At 41.6% G+C, this 15295-nt stretch overlaps 1 protein-coding gene across 2 annotated transcripts; it reads left to right on the forward strand.

The window, feature by feature from the left end:
- The first annotated feature begins 60 nt into the window (after positions 1-60).
- Positions 61-14016, forward strand: LOC109899824 (graves disease carrier protein homolog). Of its 2 annotated transcripts, none has more exons than XM_020495391.2 (9): positions 61-496; positions 900-1034; positions 5807-5899; positions 6139-6336; positions 6504-6625; positions 6752-6818; positions 6913-7075; positions 7251-7319; positions 9665-12174. In XM_020495391.2, the coding sequence occupies exons 2-9, from the start codon at positions 938-940 to the stop codon at positions 9819-9821; spliced, it is 966 nt and encodes a 321-aa protein (XP_020350980.1). In that variant the 5' UTR covers positions 61-496; positions 900-937; the 3' UTR covers positions 9822-12174. The 2 variants fall into 2 exon arrangements, with proteins under 2 accessions (XP_020350980.1, XP_020350979.1); XM_020495390.2 differs by having other exon boundaries at positions 67-448; positions 9665-14016.
- The last annotated feature ends 1279 nt before the right edge of the window (positions 14017-15295 follow it).

Here is a 15295-nt window from a genome sequence, read left to right on the forward strand (position 1 = left end):
AAAGTGTTTGGGCAGTATGTTGACATGTTATTATTAATTGACACGTTTATGGTTTTATTGTGCACTTTATTTTATTTGATCCGTGACGTCATTGACATGCGCCGGTGCAACTCTCGATCTGTGCACGATAAAGGGCACTAGTGGTTGGTGATCATAAAAACACGTGCCTTCACCCTTCATACATTTAACCCAGGTAGAAAACTGGTTTTGTTGCTGTTTTTCTAATAACTTTTGGCTATCAATTAGCTACGGATGACTTGTAAAAACAGGGACCGAAAACTGAACTAACAGACTTGTCGCTCGGTGAAGTTGTCTCTGCGAGCGCCCGCTAAGCATGTTTGTTTACTTGGGGAATCCGGAAGGGCCTGAGGCTGCCTGCAAATGCTAACGCGCCCGCTAGCTCCATTGTGCAACGTTCGTTCATCTGACAGTGTTGACCTTGCAGCGGGTAAGATGGCTAATATACGTTATCAATACAGCAACAGTCGATTGAACTGTGAGTAACTGTTTGAACAGTCCATTCAATTGTAGATTGAAAATTGTATTTAGCTAGCTAGTTAAAAGTTAATCTGCTGACGGTAACACGATAACGGTTAGGTCGACTTCAGTGATAGCTAACGTTAGCTACGTTCAATGACAGTTACTACTAGCTACTAGTGCTAGTTTTGTTTTGATACGTGACTAGCCGGCTAGTATCTACTTAGCTAGCCAAACCACACCATGTCTTGATTTATACTTTGCTTCAGTGATCAACTGACGTTAACGTTACATACAACGTTATGCCTCATCATGTGCCCCCCCCCCCCCTCTTATTGGCTGTCCAACTGTGATGTCGAGTGATATCCTTTTTAATTGTGGGTGTAAAGGTAATTTATGTCTGTTTTTTATTCTTTACATAGTTATGGCTGCATTGGGTTCCTGATTGAACACACACATCATGGCAACTGAGGCTGCAGTCTCCACCCCTGGTCGTCCTGCAATCCCCAACCACTCTCAGGGGGACTATCACTTTGTCCGCTCCTTCGTAGCTGGAGGTAAGTGTGGCTGCAGACTTAACTAGTTATTATAATACAGAAATGCAATACAGAACATACAGTAGTGCACATCCAGTGACACAAACCCTGGTACTGCTGAGCTGCATGGCGTGCATGCTTTCTGTCCAGCAATAACGGACTACTATAATCTAAATCAGGGATGGGCAACATCACCACATCGAGAGCAAAACATTTTAGCAGCCCCCCTCTTGAAGGTAGCGATTTTTTTGTTTTAGTTAATGTTGTGCAATTCTAGACATTCTGCCATGGTGCATAGAGACCATTTTGGATTTTTAAAGCAAGTTTTCTGCAACTCTACACATTTCGACATGTGTTGGAGAGGAAAATGAGCTAATTTCCTATAATCCTACACATTTTGCCATAGAGTGGAGACAAATGTTTGCAGTTTTTAATATGATATCTGAGTGAGACTGACTAACAAAATCAATGTGGGCCCCCCTGCCAATTATTCAACCATGAATACTAAGTTTAGATAGCTGGCCACTAGACTAATTTATCAATCTAAAAAAGGTTAGCTGACATGGGCTAATTGAGTGACTATCAGTGACTGACATAACAAGAGAGAAACTGCTGTTGCACAACCAAATTTCAAAATTGCACTTTGTGTATTCTGCTATTCTAACTTGCATCAGTATGTTGAAACCCTGACTGAGTTGTCAGAGGGCCTTCCCTGGGCCGCCAGTAGGCAATCCCTGCGTTAAAATAATGGTTTAACCTCACCAGAGATCCAGAAATGAAATGGGTACAGTCAAAGGTTGAATAACTGGAACAGGGTTATGAAGATTCACAGAGATTTCCTGACAAAACCCACTCCCTTTTCCTGTAGTAAATAACTGAGTGAAGCCGGTAAATTATAATTCTTTATTTGAACAGTGTAACAGTATAGCTTCCGTCCCTCTCCCCGCCCCTACCTGGGCTCAAACCAGGGACCCTCTGCACACATCTAAAACTGCCTCCCATGAAGCATCGTTGCCCATCACTCCACAAAAGCCGCAGCCCTTGCAGAGCAAGGGGAACAACTACTTCAAGGTCTCAGAGCGAGTGACGTTACCGATTGAAATGCTATTAGCGTGCACCCCGCTAACTAGCTAGCCAGTTACAACAGCATGACGTGAAATGGAATTGTTAATTTATATGGAGAAGCTATGGATACAGAGTTTCTCTCTGTTTGCCCAGACTAAAAATATGGATATTTCTGTGCATGTGTAGAATTTTTATTTTTACTTGGCCGATTTCCCACTCCGGTGCCTACTTAGCTGTAGTGTTGAGTGCTCCACAGCCGCTACCACCTCCTTGATTGCTTTTGTCTGGTCACTGATGTAGCCTACAAACTTCATGTTGTACACGCAACTGTTCAACCTATTGCATTCCATGCCTCAGTAAGCATAAGCACTATTTCATGTTATATTTTCAGGAGTTCTTACAAACTTTGTTGTCAGTATTACAAACATAAGTACGACACAAACAGGCACTCTAGTGATTACATTTTCTTCTTAGCTGCTGAGTTACATGTAGCTTTTTACTCTCGCCACGATATCAGCATATATGGCATAACTATGGCACAGGGCGACGCAAAACGAACTTGCCAATTGTCAGACTCTCTTTTTAGACAGGCAGTCAAGTAGTGTTCTTTTTTCAGGAACTAATATATGGCAGCAGCTATAAAGATGATCTTACATCATCACACGAAATGTGTCAAAAGTGTAGGGACTGCGTCCTGCTTGTGCAACTGCAATATCCATTACAACAGACAGAAGGTTGTAGCCTTCATAAAGTATTTACATCCCTTAACTTTTTTCACATTTTGTTATGTTACGAGGTGGGATTACATTTTTTTTTCTTCTTTTAAGTGTAATTTTTTTGGTCGATCTACACAAAATACTCTGTCGGAAGTGGAAGTCGTCCTGCTCCTAAGGCAGCAAAGCATCCCCAAACCATCACACTACCACCACCATGCTTGACTGTTGGTGGAAGGTTCTTACTGTGGAATGCAGTGTTTGGTTTTCGCCAGGCATAATGGGACCCTTGTCATCCAAAAAGTTATACTTTTGACTCATTTGACCATAGACATTTCTTCCAAGAGTCTTGGTGATCATCCAGATGCTTCCAGGTGCTTTTTGACAAACTTGAGTCAACTTTGTGGCCTCATGTCCTGGATGACTTGCCTTAAAGAGCAGAATTCATAGTTCCTTCTATGATCAGATAATTCTACATGAGAATGCCAGGCGTCAGTGAGCTGAAGCTGTAGCACAGCTGGGTCATGCAGCAAGACAATGATCCAAAACACACAATGAAGTCTAAATGTTTCTTTCACATTGAGTGTTGAGTGTTTCATAACTTTGTTAACAAAAAAAAGTGTACTTATTTTATTTATTTATCTGTGAACTCCGGTTCCTGTTATCTAGCACTGTATGTAAACATTATAATAATCATGGTCGTATTACCGGCCAGGGAGGCCCACTTTATTTTTTTAGTCAGCCTCACTCAGATATCATATTCAAAAATGCAAAAGTTTCGCTCCACCCTATGGCAAAATGTGTAGGATTGGAGGAAATTTGCTGTAAAACACTTGAGTGTTTCCATTGATCTGAGGTCCTAGCAGTATTTTGTTTTCTAATGATCATGATTTTTTCTGTCAAAGAAATGAATGAATTTATCACTGCTGATGTGAAGGCCAACTTCACTTGGGGAATGCTGCTTTTTCGTTAGCTTTGCGACAGTTTAAAACATTGAATTTATCGTTGTTTTATTCTCTACAATCAGGTTGGAAAAGTAGGTTGGTCGAACAGCAGTGAGGGCTATTCGATATTGCATGGTACTGTCCTTCCAAGCTAGTTGGATTTGACTTCCAATTTGGTGTAGCGCAATTTACATTCCAATTTTTTGGAAGCTTGCTTCAGGGCTCAGGTATTTTCTGTATATTAGGGAGCTAGTTTTTTGTGACAATTTGTTTTTAGCAGGTTCTACCGCATCTAGGGTATTATGCATGGTTAATTTAGATCCTCAGTTAGGTGCTTAACTTATTTTTGTACTCTAATGTCCTTGGGTAGGTGAAGGGAGTCTGGAAGGGCATCTAGGAATCTTTGTATTTATTAAGGATCCCCATTAGCTGCTGCTACATTAAGGGAGGTATATATACAAATATTACATTTCATTTCAGAACTTTTCACAACACATTAAGTATATTCCCTCAGGCCACTACTCTATCACTTATTATTTATATTTTAATTGAACCTTTTTATATATATTTTAATTGATCCTTTATTTAAATAGGCAAGTCTGTTAAGAACACATTTTTATTTACAATGATGGCCAACCCAGCCAAACCTGGACGTCCCTGGGCCAACTGTGCTCCACCCTATGGTACTCTCAATCATGGCCGGATGTGATACAGCCTGGATTCAAACCAGGGACTGTAGTGACACCTCTTGCACTGAGATGCAGTGCCTTAAACCGCTGCACCACTCGGGAGCCCGAATATCTACATTACAAAATCCATGTATGTGTACAGTGTGTGTGTCTTATCGTGTGTGTCTTCAGTCTCCACTGTTCCATAAGGGGTCTTTTTATCTGATTTAAAAAACCATCTGATTCTACTGCTTGCTTCAGTTACCTGATGTGAAATAGAGTTCCTTGTAGTCCTGTGCGCCTCCCATAGTCTGTTCACTTGGCGATTTGTGAAGAGACCTCTGGTGACATGTCTTGTGGGGTATGAATGGGTGTCTGAGCTGTGTTCAAGTAGTTTAAACAGACAGCTTGGTGCATTCAGCATGTCAACACTTCTCTCCATCTTAACTACTGTTTTCTGAGAATTTACAGCGCAGCTTTTGATAGTCCTTGGTTGGTGACCAACCAAATTATTTGTTGCGATTGGAAACGGAATAAGATCGTGGTCCGATAGTCCAGGCTTGAGGAAAAACTTTTAGATCCACTCTCAATTTCATGGGCCAACTTGATCCATGACCAGAAACTTCATGACAAATCCAAAGTGATCTATAGTGAGCAAAAATATAAATGCAACAATTTCAAAGATTTTACTGAGTTACAGTTCATTAAAATAAATTCATTAGGCCCTAATCTATGGATTTCACATGACTGGGCATGGTTGCAGCCATGGGTGGGCTTGGAGAGCATAAGCCCACCCACTTGGCTGCCTGGCCCACCCGCTGGTGATCCTGGCCCAGCCAATCAGAATACGTTTTTCCCAACAAAAGGGCCGGTTGAACTTACTGCCAAATTCTCTAAAACATCATTGGAAACAGTTTTGTGGTAGAAAATGTCATGTTAATTTATCTGGCAATAGCTCTGGTGGACATTCCTGCAGTCAGTATGCCAATTGAACGCTCCCTCAACTTGAGACATCAGTGGCATTGTGTTGTGTGATAAATCTGCACATTTTAGAGTAGCCTTTTATTGTCCCCAGTACAAGGTGTACCTGTGTAATGATCATGCTGTTTAATCATCTTCTTGATATGCCACACCTGTCAGGTGGATGGATTATCTTGGCTAAGGAGAAATGCTCACTAACAGAGGATGTAAACAAATTTGTGCACAAAATTTGAGAGAAAAAAGTTTTTGTGCAAATGTTCTGTGTAATATGCACTAATTCAAGCTAGCGTGTCTAGATTCCGGTTTTCGCAAACATGCATCTAACAGATAATTATCTGCAGATTAATGTAATGTTTATTTTACTCAGTCCAGCTCAGAGATGCTCATGTTGTGGGTGTCTGTATCTCTCTGGGTGTGTTTAGGTGTAGCTGGATGCTGTGCCAAGTCCACCATCGCTCCTCTGGACAGAGTAAAGATCCTACTGCAAGCCCATAGCCCCCACTACAAAGATCTGGGTAAGGTTTGGATAACTCTGCTGTTCTGAAATGGAGTGTTCCTCTTCCTGTAAACATGTCTGTTGGTTGTCAATTGGTTTGTCAGTGCCACTGATGTATTCCCCCTCCCATGTAAATGTTGTATCATGTTTAATTAGTCGGAGATGATTTATCTTACACCAGGTGGCACCGGAAACTAAGCAATGTCATCACACTGATCTTTCTTCTTTTTGTCCTTTGCTCCCCCCCCTCTCCTGTAGGAGTGGTAGCCACTCTCCGTGCTGTGCCAAAGAAGGAGGGTTACCTGGGGCTGTATAAAGGCAATGGGGCTATGATGGTCAGGATATTCCCCTACGGAGCCATCCAGTTCATGGCCTTCGACAAATACAAGAAGATCCTCAGTAAACAGCTGGGCATCTCTGGACACATCCACAGGCTAATGGCCGGTTCTATGGCAGGTGAGAGGATCAGTGGGAAGAATCCAAAAAAGACAATAGGAGGCCTGTATAATGCAGAGAAGATACTTCCTCATTCCTGATTATTTTTCAACAACAATAGTTTCCACAGTAGATACAATATACTTAACTGTTGTTGTATCTGACCATGTTGTTGTTGTGTTGCTTAGGGATGACAGCAGTGATATGTACGTACCCTCTGGATGTGATAAGAGCCCGTCTGGCATATCAGGTGAAAGGACACCATCGCTACACAGGCATCGGAAATGCCTTTCAGACGATATACCTAAAGGTGCCTTTTATTTGTTCCTCTCAGTTTAAAATTATACCTGTAATTTGAGAGCGGTGTGCAAGTTTCCCTCCTGTGTTTGTGTGTATCTTGAGTTGAGACTCAGCTGTTGGTGTTCTCTTTTTAAAGGAAGGAGGCATCCCTGGCTTCTACAAAGGTCTCATCCCAACCCTTATAGGCATGGCTCCATATGCAGGTGACCATGCACACACACACACACACACACAGTGTTGTCAAGAACTTTCTGTTGAGTTTTGTGGGCCTCATTTCTTCTGCCCTCCATCCTCCAGGGTTCTCGTTCTTTACCTTCGGCACACTGAAGAGTCTAGGTCTGGCCCACTTCCCAGAGCTACTGGGGCGACCGTCCTCAGACAACCCAGAGGTGATGGTGCTGAAGACCCATGTCAACCTGCTCTGTGGAGGGGTGGCTGGAGCTATCGCACAGACCATTTCGTAGGTTGATTGATTGACTGATTGATTGGGTGTTTGACTGATTGATTCATTGGATTTTAAAGACTTACGTCAACTGCTCTGTGGAGGGGTGGTTAATTGGTTGGTTAACTCATTTGCACTCTCTTTCTCTCTCTGCCCCCCCCCCCCCTCTTCTCTTCCCCGTCTCCTCTCCCAGCTATCCTCTAGATGTTGCCAGGAGAAGGATGCAGTTAGGAGTGGTGCTTCCTGATTCTGACAAATGTCTGTAAGTGGCACCATTTATCCCTTCCTCTCCAAACCCAGAGCTCGTATTACAAAATGAAGTGCTGATCTAGGATCAGGTTTCTCTTTCCATATAATCTAATTCTAAAAGGCAAAAGTACCCTGAACTAGACTTAGGGGGTGTACTGGATATACAGTATACTGGGGTACTTTGAAATAGCTGTATGATTTTCAATACCCTCCCCAATTTCTATTATTTACCTTTTTATTCATAATGTCAATTGAACCAGTCACATAGTATGTTTGTCTACAAAGAGCTACATGGAGAAAATTGAGGTTTTGTGATGTGGTGATCCACTGTTGTTCAGCAGAAGAAAGAGAGGTGATCAAGTTACACTTGAAATTCACTAATATTTGCCAGCAAAATATCTTATAACTTTGTTAACTATCTAATTCTCCAGTCAGGGCTTCAGCCATGCATTTGGTTTGCTAACTTGCTAGCTATAGGTGGCTAGCTTGCAAGATCTTGCTTCTTGGTTATAGCGGAGACAATCATCCCCCTCCTATATCAAGTGTGAGTAGCCTTTTGAGATTGTTGTATGAGCTGGGTTCTTTGTCCTTGCAATCACATTATGTTCGCTTGATCTTGTTGGCATTTAGCTAACGTCCGCTTTGGGAATTCACTAGTACTTTGCTAGTGCCTTCAGAAAGTATTCACGCACCTTTACTTTTTCCACATTTTGTTGTGTTCAGGACCTAGGTTCAAGAGTAAATATTTGCTTTACAAGTCACATAATAAATAGCTTGGACTCCCTCTTTGTGCAATAATAGTGTTTAACATGATTTTTGAATGACTACCTCATCTCTGTACCCCATACATACAATTATCTGTAAGGTACCTCAGTCGAGGAGTGAATATCAAACAGATTCAACCACAAAGACCAGGGAAGTTTTCCAATGTCTCGCAAAGAAGGGCACCAATTGGTAGATGGGTAAAGTAGACATTGAATATCCCGTTGCAAATGCTGAAGTTATTAATTACCGTACACTTTGGATGGTAAATAAATAGACCGAGTCACTACAAAGATAAAGGCGTCCTTCCTAACTCAGTTGCCGGAGAGGAAGGAAACCACTCAGGGATTTTACCATGAGGCCAATATTGACTTTAAACCGTTCAACTTTAATGGCTGTGATAGACTGAGGATGTGTCAACAACATTGTACTTACTCCACAATAGTAACCTAATTGACAGAGTGAAAAGGAGACCTGTACAGAAAAAAAATGTTTCAAAACATGCATCCTGTTTGCAACAAGGCACTAAAGTAATACTGAAAAATGTGTGGCAAAGAAATGTTTCTCCTAAATACAAAGTGTTATGTTTAGGGCAAATACAACACATTACTGAGTACCACTCTCCATATTTTCAAGAACAGTGGTGGCAGCATCATGTTATGGTATACTTGTAAACTGAAAGACCTGAAAACGGTTGTCTAGCAATTGAAGAATTTTGAAAAGAATAATGGGCAAATGTTGCACAATCCAGGTATGGAAAGCTCTTAGAGACATACCCAGAAAGACATAGTTGTAATCACTGACAAAGGTGCTTCTACAAAGTATTGACTCAGGGGTGTGAATACTTCACCCTGGTTCCGTGTATTTCATACTGTTGATGTCTTCACTATTATTCTACAATGTAGAAAATGGTAAAATAAAGAAAAACACGGAAATGAGTAGGTGTGTCCAAACTTTTGACTGTCTATTTATTTATTTACACCCCTTGTGTGCACTGCTGGTTATACCGCATAGCCCAGTATGGTACAGGAACGGTATGGAAATCTGGAGACTACCCTGGACCCTGTTTGAGTTTTGTGGAGTGTATTATTGAGTCCTAAGCCCTGGTTGGTCTTCCAGAAGACTACAGCTTTGTACCAGACATGCCTTTCAAAGGGTGCCTGCTTCACAGTGGCAGTAGAAATACTTCACCACCTGACACTATGCTTCTAGAATTTATCCTCGTAATAATGATTTTCTAGAGGTGGACAACCTCTGGGTTGTCAGGGCAAGAATAGACTACTCACTTAGAGTAAGACTGAGTTACTATATTCTACTCCATACAATGAGCGCTTGTGTTTTAGATGATGTCAGTCCCGAGCCTGTATACTGTGTCTGTATTAAACAGCTCTGTCTTTGAGGTTTAGAATGCCGAAACAGACTGCCACTGGCAGAATAACCTATTCTGAACGTATTTAACAAATAGAGTTTTGGGGGGGGGGGGGCAAAATGTTATATTATGAGTGAACATATTACAATGTAATTGATAAGTACCTGGTAAGCCCCGCACTATAAAATAAAGAGTAACTTTGTTTTCCTACTTGTCTCCCTCTACAGTACCCTGACCAAGACTCTGAAGTATGTGTACAGTCAGTATGGGATGAAGAAGGGTCTGTACAGAGGGCTGTCTCTCAACTACATCCGCTGTGTGCCCTCTCAGGCTGTGGCCTTCACCACCTATGAGTTCATGAAGCAAACCCTCCACCTCAACTAGCTGCTCCCTCCCCATCCATCCAACTCCACCCTTCATCTCTGCATAGCTGGATTGGGGCACGTTCACTAAGGCTAAACACTCTGAAACGTTTAGAGAGCAAAAGATCTCTAGTAGCGGTCTATCTCAAAACAGCCTGACCAAGAGCAATCACTGGGGCTATACATTCTGAAATGTTTAAGAACTTCCTTAGAAACTCTCTGCATCTCAACACAACCTGACCGGGGAACTATAAATTGGACAACATTTTTCTGAATGTCTTTCAGTGCCCTGAATATTCCTTATTAGATATGTTAATTTACCCTAGTTAACCTTTTCTGTTTTAAGGAGTTCGGCTTCTGCTTGGAGTTATTGAACTCTGCTACCAGAGGAGGCCATTGAGGCTCAGCCACTGGAGCCACGCTGAGCCCAGTCGCTCTTTGCCCCAGTCGGAAAGCAGATAAAAGCACTGGGCCCCATGGCAATGCCTCAAACAACTGGCAGTGCCAATCCAGTGCCCCTGTCTGTTCTCAGCTCCTGCTTTTGTGATTCTTATGTCGTTCTAAAACCGCCCAACCTGTGGCTGTGGACAACACCGCCGGCAACTATTGCCATGGATACCTATGGACAATGACTCTCTCTGCTTCGATGAGTGGCTATGTGCAATGAACCCCTAACAACTGTCGTTGGTAATGGCATAGCAACCCAATTCTGTACACTGCCTCCCACCCTACCTAAGAAGTCACACAGACAATAACGGAGGGGAAAGTCACACTGGGCAATCTGCCTTAACATAATCGGAGGTCTTCTTTTCCTCATGTACCTACCTGACACTTGTGAGTACAAACCTAGACACATAAAATAATGAGACAAGGATTTAAATGTGTAATATGTCCGTTTTTATAAGAGTTATAGGACAACTCCTACATTTTATGAGCATTAAGAACACTCTCCCCAAGTTTGTTTAACACAGAACTGTGCTTTTTGAGCGTCCTGAGTTTAGTAGAATCCAAATGATAAAATCCCCAAACATCACATTCAGTTTGTTCAAAACTGAACATCAAATTGTATTATTTTGATGGTCTCCAAAAAGTCTTATTGTCGGACATTGAAACAGGTTTGCCCCATGCAGTTTAACAGATATAACAGGTGTGTATCTGTAGGAGTGTTGTCTTTGGTATTGACGTGTGTGTGTCCATTCAGGGTTTAATGTGTAGTAAGTCTCTTCTCTACTGTGCAGGTTTGGGGTCCAATACCTTGTTGTATACAAGTTGCTATTTATGTATTGTGTTCCTATCCACAAAGCCTCTGTGCACTTTGCCAATCTATATATCTAAATGCAACAGAGACATAGGACACATAGTGTCTGAAATGCCAACCTATTCCCTATATAGTGCACCAGTCAGGCTCTGGCCTAAAGTAGTGCACTATATAGGGAAAAGGGTGTCATCTTGGACATAACCATGGCTGCTAGTCAGTTTTTACTTTAACCAGGCTGGCTTGTCATTGGCTACGACGTGACAATGTTGGGTACAAGGCAGTGGTGTAGCATGCAGAAACAGTCATGTTCTCGGGCTAATGATGCTGTGTACCTACCCGAAGAGGATATCTGTTGAGGAAAGAGTCTAGCAGGGTTGCAAAATCCAACTTTCCCAGAAATTCCAGTTGGATGATTTTGATATTGTTCCTGTAAGATGACAATGAACTGAGGTAGGTTATGGACTGACAGTGGTGGTTTTTAACATGTTGTGTTTTCTTTACCTCTTGCCTACATTTCCCTGTGTTCAGGTGTGTGTTGCGGGGTGTAGAAAGCATTTGTCAGCTACTGATCAAGATCTAGACACTAGTATTAAAATATGTGCTATATAATGTATCCTATGTAAGAGTTGCTATGTAGTTTAAGCACCCAAATGGAAACCTGAGTTAAGTACTTCAAGGGGGGGAAAACTAGCACTTTGGAGCCTTTGGCTTTTTTGTGGTTATTTATGAAAGTGTAGTGTGACTGTGTGGCCACAAGGTGTCCACAATGAGTCAGTAATACGTTTATCGACAACGATCATCTGTAGCCTGCCCTGCATGTAACTGGACATTACCATGCTGAAGCCTTCATAACCACTACTACAGCGACGTATGTAATTCTGATCTGTCCATGTATCATCATGATGACTTTCGATATGTCATTTTCCTCTTGGTTTGAATGTACATTGTGCAGCATCTGTGTTCTGCACCCGTATTCATGAAGGGTCAGTTTTGCCTTTTCGATCATAATGAATAAGAGGGGGATCTGATGTCAGCACTAGTGCTTCATGACAATATGCTCTGTTCTACTCTTGTTTATCAAAATTATGTAAGGAAGTCATAAGAATCATAATGCACATCTCACTGGTCTCAAGTCGCTTCCTTTCCCAATCTACTGTACTTTCCGTCACCTGCACTGAACGAGCTAGATGGGTAAAAGCTACTTCCTGGTAGCACATTGTTTTCCCAGACTTATTCCACTTAAGAAAATAACTGCTACTTTTGATTTATAAAAGTTTAAATTCGCTATTCAGAAACGTCTGAGAAAAGTCACTCTCCCACTAGAACAGCGTTGCCCAAACTCTGTCATATTGGGACCCCAAGGGGTGCACATTTAGTTTTTTCGCACTGCACAGCTGATTCAAATAATAAACAAATCATTAAGCTTTGATTATTTAATATGCTGTGTAGTGCAGGGGCAAAAACCAAAACATCCCCAGGACCGAGTTTGGGAAACGCTGAGCAAGAATGAATAATATTGATAGGACAGGCGCTTGTCAGTCACAATGTGAGCGATGACAGGGAAACACTGCTGGTTTGACAATCTGCTGTCTGTCTCACCTCCAGGTACCTGTGGGATTTGTGTGCGCTGTGGTTGGTTTGAAGTCAAATTTCTTTACAGATAGCAAGATGCGCCTTCATCGTGGTACCGATGAGTCGAAATCCACTGAGCCTAATTATTGTCTTCTTGCTAATGTGTTTTATTTTGTGTGTTTCCTATAGCCAGCCACGGAATCGTGATGCATAGGCTATTTACAGTGCTTTGATTGACGACCGAACAGCAAATGTTGACGTGTCAAACTGACTGAATAAAAGTGATCACCTATATCCCTTTGAAATTCATAAATCATACAACGTAGTTATATGTTCATGGGATCGCTCCTGGACAAGGTAACCAAAGATCTCGTTTGTATTTTCCTAGGATATGAAGTCCATGTCGGGACTTTCCAGATAGTGGCGCAAAATGGAGTGTGACAAGTCAGTGTACCGAATCGCGTCAGTGAGAGAACTGTTCATTTGGCTCCCTCTTTTGCATACTGGTATAAAAAATAAAAAAATTAAGTCAAAGAAGGTGAATCCTCGCTGCAGGAACAATGGGTAGTGGAGCAGAGCCTAATTTTGTTCTAAATATGCTCATTTTACTTTAATTCATTTCTGTAAAATCATTAAGATATAATACTTAAGACTGATATAACACTTATTTTTTTCAATTTATTTTTCAAGATAATGTGCCTTATTTACTTTAAATTGAACAACAAACAATTTTTGCAATTTATATATTGCAGTAAAACTGTAAATACAACTTTAAACCTGTCTTCCCTTAAGATTAATGTTAAAGGTTTTAATGTTTGCCACTTAGAAAATAGCCCTGATCATATAAGCCTAGAAAATATCCAAAACAACTAACAATACACTGAATTCACACATCTTCTGTATTTTAAATTGTAAAGTCATGTCTTTTTACACAATACCTCAACAAATTTTACCAATCTGGGATGTATACTTGATCAAGTATTCAATCATTTTGCTGTGTATTTGAGATGTAATCAAGGCATTAGATTGTACCAGAGGCCACAAAAAATGGAGCTCGTTCGGCCAGGAATGGCTACTTTTTCTACTTGGCTGGCTAGTCTGTAGTGAGGGAAAACACTACAGGCAGCTTTACATATTGCTTTCACCCATTCTGTGTGTTCAGATCAGTGCAGATGAATGCGAGGCGAGGAAGACACTAGGCTATTGAGATGCACCCTCAAACTTTCACAGGCGGTGGATACATGAATGCCAAGCGACAAAGGGGGAGGTAGTACTTGCATGTTACAGTGCTATAACAAAAAAGTAAAACCATACTTTCTGTGGAGCACTAATGCCCTGTCCCAATGATCATCTCTCTCCTATGAGATTATGTTTACCTATGATTTCTCCCATATCATTGATGCTCAGACTATACTCTCTATGGTGTTTTTGTTCTTTTGGTGCTAGAAAACTTTACACGACAGTGCATACTTGACTGAAACCGGGGTTGTGTTCAGTGGGTATAAACGGGAGAAAACGTTTTCAAATGAAAATTTAAAGATCATTTTATTACGATTCCCATTAGCGGACGACAGCCAGTCTTCCTGGAGTCCGACACAATATCAATGGACACAATGGAGTCCGACACAAAATCAACACAATTGATTGCTTTTGTGGACAGGTGTCTTTTATACAGGTAACAAGCTGAGATTAGGAGCACTCCCTTTAAGAGTCAGCTCGTTACCTATATAAAAGACACCTGGGAGCCAGAAATCTTTCTGATTGAGAGGGGGTCAAATACTTATTTCCCTCATTAAAATGCAAATAAATGTACAACATTTTTGACGTGTTTTTCTGGATTTTTTTGTTGTTATTCTGTCTCTCACTGTTCAAATAAACCTACCATTAAATTTATAGACTGATAATTTCTTTGTCAGTGGGCAAACGTACAAAATCAGCAGGGGATCAAATACTTTTTTCCCTCACTGTACATACACACAAAAATTAAGTCAGATGGGGGAGAGGCGTTGTGAGGTGTTGCTTTATTTATTTATTTAAACCCGGTTTGCTGTTTATTTGCGCTATGAGATTAAAGGGAGTTCCATGCAATCGTGTCTCTATATAATATTGTACTTTTTCTTGAATTTGTTCTGGACCTGGGGACTGTGAAGAGACCCCTGGTTCACAATCGCAATCACACTGCACACTGCCCTAACCCACCTGGACAAGAGGAATACCTATGTAAGAATGCTGTTCATCGACTACAGCTCAGCATTTAACACCATAGTACCCTCCAAACTCGTCATTAAGACCCTGGGTCTCAACCGCGCCCTGTGCAACTGGGTCCTGGACTTTGACGGGCCTCCCCCAGGTGGTGATGGTAGGAAACAACATCTCTACCCCGTCTGATCCTCAACACTGGGGCCCCACAAGGGTGCGTTCACAGCCCTCTCCTGTACTCCATGTTCACCCATGACTGCGTGGCCATGCACGCCTCCAACTCAATCATCAAGTTTGCAGAAGACACTACAGTAGTAGGTTTGATTACCAACAACGACAAGACGGCCTACAGGGAGGAGGTGAGGGCCCTCGGAGTCTGGTGTCAGGAAAATAACCCCACACTCAACGTCAACAAAACAACGGAGATGATCGTGGACTTCAGGAAACAGCAGAGGGTGCACCCCCTA

This window comes from Oncorhynchus kisutch, linkage group LG11 (genome assembly GCF_002021735.2).
Source record: "Oncorhynchus kisutch isolate 150728-3 linkage group LG11, Okis_V2, whole genome shotgun sequence".
NCBI lineage: Eukaryota > Metazoa > Chordata > Actinopteri > Salmoniformes > Salmonidae > Oncorhynchus > Oncorhynchus kisutch.

Coding starts and splice junctions, on each gene's coding strand:
- LOC109899824 (XM_020495391.2), top strand. CDS start 938: ATGGCAACTGAGGCTGCAGTCTCCACCCCTGGTCGTCCTGCAATCCCC. Junction 7,076..7,250: donor GCTATCGCACAGACCATTTC/GTAGGTTGATTG, acceptor CTCCTCTCCCAG/CTATCCTCTAGATGTTGCCA. Junction 7,320..9,664: donor CCTGATTCTGACAAATGTCT/GTAAGTGGCACC, acceptor CTCCCTCTACAG/TACCCTGACCAAGACTCTGA.